The sequence below is a fragment of the Mercenaria mercenaria genome, chromosome 1 (genome assembly GCF_021730395.1).
Source record: "Mercenaria mercenaria strain notata chromosome 1, MADL_Memer_1, whole genome shotgun sequence".
Lineage (NCBI taxonomy): Eukaryota > Metazoa > Mollusca > Bivalvia > Venerida > Veneridae > Mercenaria > Mercenaria mercenaria.
Window position 1 is genome coordinate 116,956,526 of NC_069361.1, and position 8,596 is coordinate 116,965,121.

The 8,596-nt window shown below is 35.2% G+C and overlaps 1 protein-coding gene across 1 annotated transcript; it reads left to right on the plus strand.

Moving 5' to 3' along the window:
* Window positions 1–251: 251 nt before the first annotated feature.
* LOC123525961 (transcription factor 21-like) lies at window positions 252–5,800 on the plus strand. Its single transcript, XM_053521617.1, has one exon. The coding sequence runs from the start codon at window positions 438–440 to the stop codon at window positions 1,092–1,094; it is 657 nt and encodes a 218-aa protein (XP_053377592.1). The 5' UTR covers window positions 252–437; the 3' UTR covers window positions 1,095–5,800.
* Window positions 5,801–8,596: the final 2,796 nt, after the last annotated feature.

The following is an 8,596-nucleotide window of genomic DNA, read 5'->3' on the forward strand; positions in this document are numbered from 1 at the left end:
CGAGAAAGCCCCTCGGTGAATGAATTTTAATGTTATGTTGAAGCGTCCAAATAAATAAGTACACAGACCTCCCATTCGTATGAAATTTAATTCATAATTATTGCTGCTCCGTGACGTTAATAGCTTTGGGATGAATGGGCGGTGTCAATGTTTTAAACTTCACGGTTTACTGTCATGCGATTGGCCAAAAACGCTTTCATTGACAGGTAAATTGTTGAAAACGTTTATATCTGTAAGTAAAATATAAAAAAGTACACTTGCTACAAGATCTTTAAACATGATGTAAACACTACCGAGGTGTGACCGAAGCGTCAGTTGTGAAGTTTCGCTACTTCAAACATTTACTTTAAAGCTTTTCTAACTACGATTAATTTTTGAAAAATATTTTCATAAAATATTTCGGTTAGATATAAAACCACCGAGAGTTTAAAGACGACATGGAGGAAATGGAAGTTGATGTTGCAAACTCTGCTATTGATACGGATGCAGGATCTTCCAATAGCGATGACTGTATAAAAAGTGAGGAAGATTTGGCAAAATTAGACAGTGTTGATGTAGATCAATTAAAATCTGAATATAACCCGGAATATAACCTCAGAAAAAAGACAATTGTAAATAGGATTAAAACGGAGAAAAAGAAACAGCTTCCAAAGGTACCGAAACCAAAATCGTCTCCTGCACCACTTAGTAAATACCGCAGGAGAGCAGCGAATGCACGAGAAAGAGGACGCATGGAAGATATCAATGTTGCATTTGAAACTTTAAAAAGTGCACTTCCAAACATTGAAGAGGGTCCAAATTTTAAGATGACAAAAATTACCACATTGAGATTGGCTATGAACTATATATCTGCACTCAGGGATATGCTTGGACAAGGTGAAGACTCTGGGTCTGATCTTAGTGGGGAGTTGAGTTCAGACCTGCAATCGGATGGTGATTCAGTAGGTACATCTAGTGTATCGTCCGGTGATGACACATGTTTGAGTCCTGATTCGGTCGACGGAAACTTTTTGACAATGGATTTCCTGTCGGATGTGAAACTTGATGATTTTGCGACAGTAGACACAGAAAACCTCTTATTAGATTGCACATAAATTCGCAGATAATTCACAAAAATAGTTCTCAAGTTGTGCTATTGATGTCAGTTTTACAAAGCAATGGATATCAGATATCTTCCGTTCTGAATTGATATCATAGACTTGAAACCAAGACAGCCTTGTCGGATGCAGGGTACTTGTAGAGACCTTTTATTCAGTTTGTTCTGAAGTGTTGTTGTTTTTGTGAAAACATTTCTAACGCTATTGTTATGTATAAAAGGAATCTCTTGTGTTCGCAATATACTAAGTAATTGTTGTTTTTATTAGTAAAGACGCTCCGACCCGAAAGATGTTGAATGAATGAGTTAATTGAAACGTTTAAAAGTGCCCTCGGCAAACCATTAACTACTGTCTCAAATAAAAGGACGAAATTACATTACCATATTGTGTGAATGAGTGGAAAACATAACAGAACTGTACCATTTACTATTATACTATAAAAACACTTTCACCGATTTTAAATATAGGTCTCTGATACTCTCTACATATTTTGTCAGACTGGAAATCAAGCGTGTTCATAAACTATCGGACTATTCATGGAGTGAATGGCCTAACTGAATTCTAAAGATGATTTAACAGGTATTTAAGCGGATTTAAAAGATATCATTATAAAGCGATGGTATTATTCTGTTGAAATATATCTTATTTATTGTGAAATAAGCTGTCTCAGCAGATCTGTGCATGTTTTAGATACCGAGAGATTAAAAATGGAATTTAAGATGAACTATCTAATGAATGCATATATGATTTTTTCAGGGGAAGTAATCAGCACTATGTTAACCCTTACAGTGCTAAATTTCTATAATGAACATTTGGATTTGGATAGTACCATTAACTGTTAAAGGGGTGCTTACCAAAAGATACTGACTCAATGGCGAACAGTGGAGATCATGATCAGACTGCACGGATGTACAGGCTGTTCATGATCTACACTGGTCGCAAAGGCAGAATCAGTCGTGTTCAGCATGATAAGGGTTAAAGGTTGGTAAAAATTAAGTCACCAATTAGAAAATCAAAAATCTTGCCTTACAAATCGATGTACCAAAAGCTCAAATGTCTTCATTCAACCATAAAAGAATGTTTAGTTAAATGAGTATCCATAGGCAAATCTACAATACATAAACTCTGTTAATTAAACTTTTAATGAAAGAAATGTATTTATTTTGCCGATATAAACTATATGCAGATACGAATAACATCTGAAATAAGATCTCTTTCATACATAGACCGCAGAAAGTCACCGGACCCAAACCCCTATCAGTCTGTCATTATAATTTGAAAAGATATCATTCTATTCACGTCTGATCAATTTCATGGGAAAGGGTTAGAAAAAATGAAACGGATCGATTAATTAAATATAATGATTGTACGTGCGTCGCGATGTTTTACTGGGTATTACTTTTTTCCTATTTTTCGTTTGGTGTTTTAAAAGGTACTTATTGACAACATGTATGAATGAAAGTCTTAAAAATATTACTTTGGCCGAGTGTAAGGTTACAGCTATACGTGGACAAAAATCGTAATTACAAGTATGTTGCTTGTATGATGGAAACATTTTTTGAAAAAAACTGAATTGAAACTGATCTATTAGCTAAGTTTATGTTAAAACAATACATAAAAATATATATAAATATATGTAAACTTGGAAGTGTTAAATCAATTTCTCATTTCATTACGTCATCGATACAGGCGGGTTGTTATAAGGTATTGCTCACTGTTAATAAATAATGACTATTTTTATAAACTTTCAGGTAGATGTATTACTACGCATATTATGCTCACTTGTTTGGAAATACTTAATTACACATTAATGATCCTATGTACACGTACTTTCGCGAATGATGTCCATTGGTTTTGCTTAAATTCTTGAAAAAGTGGGTTGATATATCTTTATTTATAAAATGATTGGTTGATATTAATAGAAAAAATATACTTGACCAGATGTGCCTGTTTCCCGAAGAATCCGTTTTCAATTTTTCAGTACTATTTTTTATGACAACTGGAATAATGCACTTTTAATGGTATGCGGATAAAACTACAAGACGTGTTTGTACTGTGGTCAGACAATCCTAGAGGATTAATGACCTTATTTTTTGTAAAATAACGGTGCTTACAATACAATACTTGTAATATATACCCGTATTCATGACAATGGGATAAGAATAGGGTTAACTTTACTTATGAAATGCAGGTGTATATCTGACTTCCGTGTACATTTTGTCGTTTTGGCATGCAATCTTTGCACGCTGTCATTTAAAAAGTAATTCGTATTTTATAATCTTTAACTTTATGGATATTGTCGGGTAGATCATTTTTGCATATTGTATCAGTTACTCATTTTAGTGAATGTTTATTGTATGCTCAATTTTTGGGTTTCGATGCCAGTAAATTCATTGTAAATATCATTGTTTTTCACCAGATTATTTACTACATTATCACAAGTTTGTCTCAAAGACTGTATATATAATTGTTCATGTAGATTCACGATTCATAGCAAGGATCAAAGATTTTCCAAACTTCAACATAAATAATGTATCTGCATTATGCATGTGTTCTTAGGGTATCATTTATATAAAGTATGTCAGATATATTTACAGTGTGATAGATATTTTCGTGAGGTTTACATCCTGAGATAAATATCTTTGTTAAAGACCTGCTCCAGTCCTACCTTTTAACCTTAAATTGTCACTGAAAAAACATGAAAATCCTGACTATGAACAGTGTCGCCTGTCAAAATAAAGTCTATTTTATATAAAATTCTGTATAAAATACCTGTGGTTTTGCGTGCTAAAGTGTGGCGCGTTGCCGCTAACTGTTACCTATTATAATCATGGGTTGCATACACACAATAGAATTTGAATAGACGCGGAGCAGGGCTTTAAAGAATACATTGTAAAGATGCCATGAGATGTATTTGCTTTCACGAAAATCTCGTGGGAATATTTCCCGTTTTTATGTCAAGGTCTAAAACGGATGCTTTGTTTTACAAGTTTGAAATATAACAAGGTCGCAAACGACGTTACAAGGTCATTTTATTTGTAAAAGTTCATTAATACTTATGTATGTTGTTACCACGTAAAGTATACCTCAGTGTTTTGGCCTTTCCTCTGAAAACCGTATTAACAAAGCCTGGCTTGTGAAGCTAAATACAAATTTCAGTTTTAGAAAATATGACTAAATACAATCATCTCTGTCTATAGTGGCAATCTTTGGTAAATGACAAAGTTTTGCTAAATTGTACTATTTGCAGGTACTAATAAGACGGAAAGAGGGAATCTTAAAAGTGACGTTACGTAGCTATGGTCTTCATTATTTGGAGATGGTCTTTAGTTCAGGATGCAAGGCCGTCGCGGGCGGTCCGGCCGGTCCGGCCATGGCCGGACCACTTTTTTGGCTGAGCATAATATCGGCCGTTCCAGTTTTCTCAGCTTTTGTTTAGATTAAAACAAAGAGCTATAAAAATAAAATTCTTTGATTAAAAGTGCCGAAATATTGCCTTGCTAATTATCCGCAACGAGCGGTATCTGTCATGACTGCCCGTTCGTGTCAAACGTATCGACCATGCTTGATTGGATTAATCATAATTAAACGCTTATCTGATATATCTTTAATCCGATATGATCTAAAGGGCGATGTTTTTATAATTTATAATAATTGCTTTGATGGAAAAAAATTGTCGTATGTTTAAAAAAATGGAAACAATTGTGTTTTCGTGGTATAATAAAACAAAACTAACCGAAAGCTAATTTCATCTAATTATTTTGAATAATCTTAAATAATTGCTTTAAATCAAATAAAATGCCGACGTACATCTAAACTTTAAAATAATATAAACTTCATTTCTGTCTACTCTTAATTCTGAAACCGTATGCTTAACTTGTTGCTTAACGTATTGCTGCAAAATGGCATACCTGAAATTCCAAATCAACCTAAGACATTTAAATTTCCGAAACGCACCTTTGGTCAGAAAAATCCAGTGAATAGAAGTTTTCAGCCTTCGTGGTTCGCCAATAGATCGTGGTTGCATTACGACGAAACTAATGACCTCGCTTATTGTCATGTGTATATGGTTGCTCACCCAGACGGCAAGTTGTCAGTTTGAATCTTGATAAAGCCTTCATTATTAAGGCCACCGCCTGATGAGACTCACAGATGGGTCGAAATAGTTGTTTTCTTTTGTATTGGCTGACACTCAGAAGTGAAATACATCAACATTTATTAGGCAAATGTCTAGCTATTCTTGAAAACTGTTATAAAATTGACTGAAAATCTTGATGGAAAATGCTTTCAAGATGCAAGGAAAACGCACTTACGGGCATCCCAAATCTTAAAATTTTCTCGGGGGAGACCCCCCAATCCCCACTTACGAGAGGGGGGTAACCCCCCTCTCCTGCTCTCCCCCATCTCTTGCCCTCGGCACTCGCAGCACGCCTTCCACGTCCCATAGCCGGACCACTTTTTCGAAGCCGGCGACGGCCCTGGGATGCACCTAAATGAAAAGTTTAAGAAGATAATTTGAGCTTAGTTTTACATATCTCTTCAACACGAAAAATACTGTATTTTAACACATTCAGTTACAGAAATTCTCATTCATTTATATTTCTTTGTGTCAAAATTAACATATAATTTTTGTTTACATTTAAATTTTCTGAAATTCTATGTTTTATGAAATGTGAAAATAAAGTTGTTACGTTTCAAATGCATTTATGATTTGTTGTCTTTGTAGAGTATGCACCAGGTTTACTGAAAGTCACAGCATATGTTGTGAACTAGAAATAAAGCTTCAAGCTCATACATAAACTAACAGGCACAATCTTGAAAGGTATAGCGAGGAGCCCGGGCATATTCTTGGCTAAGCCCGTAAACGTATATATCAGTCTGAGCATGGTCTATAAACTTTCATAAGTACCTTGAACATATCTCGGTTAGTCTGCTTTGACACAGACTTTATCCTGATGGAATGTTAACCGATTTGCATCAAGCAGTATAAGCATATATCTAGAAAGGACCTTTGTTTGTTTGTTTGTGTTGGGTTTAACGCCGTTTTTCAACAGAATTTCAGTTATTTAACCTAACCAGTGTTCCTGGATTCTGTACCAGTACAAACCTGTTCTCCGCAAGTAACTGCCAACTTCCCCACATAAATCAGAGGTGGAGAACGCATGATCTAGTTCAATGATTATACAAATGTGTTTGAAGACCAGACTGAAAACTCCAGCACCTGAATGGTTGTTTTAGAGCACAGTTTAAAAACTGAAAATATTCTGTATTCTGTATTCTGAAACTGGTCTTATAACGCAATGTACATGTCTATGCGTTTCTAACGTATTTCAGTTGGCATGAACGTATTTCTAGAAAGGACCTTAGTCACTAGTATAACGTCTATAAAACCAAGTCGTATCTCGATAAGTCTAGATACAGTGGTGAACGTTATCTCGATCACTTGAATGTATCTCTCTACAGGTCCGGATCCCAGTCGATCTTGATAGTGCGCGGTATTAAGCATATATAGTTCGAACATATGGGAAAATATGACCCATCCATTTTTCGCACGAGTGAAAATATTTTATACAGCGCAAAGAAGGAGCCCTTTAATTTATTTAAATTCGTGGAAAAAGTATTATAGGTATTTTAGCTTTGCAAACGATATGATATTATTCAATGCATTGTCTTTCTTATGAATATTTTATTTTTTAATGTCTGTCTATCTACAATTAGAAACATAGTAAAATATGGATAATTTGCTGAAATTTCTACTGTTTAACAAAGAATAAATAGATTCTTGTTTGCCCCTGAAGACCTCACATCCATTTAGCTATTGTTTAATATTAATTTCAGTTTTCTAGGTGAAGAAAAAAGGGTCTTTTTTAAGCATTTTGCAGACGAGTATAGTTTTTTTTTTTGTAGTTATCGGAAAGACTCGAACATTCTCGTGTATTTCCGTCAATTCTTACGGAATTTAAGCTCCTTAGAGGTAAAGACTGATTTCCTCTCACCCGCTAAACAGCACACATGTACGGATTTATAAATTAGTGGACGCTCCATAATATTATTTTGTTTACATCCAATAGTCAAATTTAAACAGCTTGAAGATCGAAATTCAGAATTTCAAAAAGAAGAATGTCGAGTTTGCATCGAATTTGTATCTTGCTCAAAGATCGAAATTGAAGTGTTCAGTGTTTTATTCGAGCCAGCATTGAACATTGAACTAATTTCGAGCTTGAATTGAATTTCGAGCGTGTAAGAAGAAAAAAAGCCTTAAATGTTTCAAAACGTTGGAATCTGAGGCGGCATATTTTGGACAAGTTAGAAGTAGGTCAAAATTCAAATTTTCGAAAGGATAACGTTGAATTTCGCTTACATTGAATTTCGCACAAACTCGGAAATCAATTAAAATCAAAAGAAATTGTCGAATTTCGAGGCAGAATTGAAATAAGAGCCAGCAGGAAGATCGAAATTCAAATATTTTGAGGGGAGCCGTATTCTTGTGAATAATGTGTCGGCCGCTCAACCCGGAATCGTGGGCTCGAGCCCTACTAGGGTCACGAACATAACTTCTCATATGACACCAGTACTAGTTTTTCCAGGAAACGAACTCGAGAGTGGTTACAATAAACTTGAAACTTTCATCACAATCGAGCTAAAACAAATTAGTATAAAATAAACTAAATATTTTGAGCTAGCATGAATTTCTGGTCAATCGGCATTAGGATCAAAATTCGATAAGTTTAGAAGCTGAATTTCGATCTTCGAGCTGGCATAAATTTCTAAGCTAGTTGGACACCGCTCACGACATAATGATTAATGTGCAGTTATTTGATTACACAACAATCTATTTAAAACCTTATCATGATCATCAAACAAAGTATTATAAAAGCGAGCTTCCGTCTGATTGTAAGATAGTAGAAATTATTTTTGCAAAGTGATTGGTCGGTTTTATAATAATGTGTTTGTTGAGAAAACCGTTATAAATGGTATTCTGATAAATCCACCAAATACCATTCAGGTTTAATTTGTATTTTCTAATTTGAGCCGCGCCATGGGAAAACCAACATAGAGGCTTTGCGACCAGCATGGATCCAGAGCAGCCTGCGCATCCGCGCAGTCTGGTCAGGATCCATGCTGTTCGCTAATAGTTTCTCTAATTGCTATAGGCTTTGAAAGCGAACAGCATGGATCCTGACCAGACTGCGCGGATGCGCAGGCTGGTCTGGATCCATGCTGGTCGCAAAGCCACTATGTTGGTTTTCTCATGGCGCGGCTCATTTATCTTTGCAATCACTGTAAATTACCTTAAATCCATATGATCAAACGTATTAATGTAACTGTACATTGGCGAAGAAGGGTTAGACATCGGCCTAAAATACGGAATAGGGCGAAAACTACCGAACAGTTTTGACAGCAGATTTACCGGCCAAACTTATTATCGGCTTTTGTGGTGATTTTCACGATGGGTCCAATTTTCCGATATGAACATATCAGTTTAACTGTATTCTCGT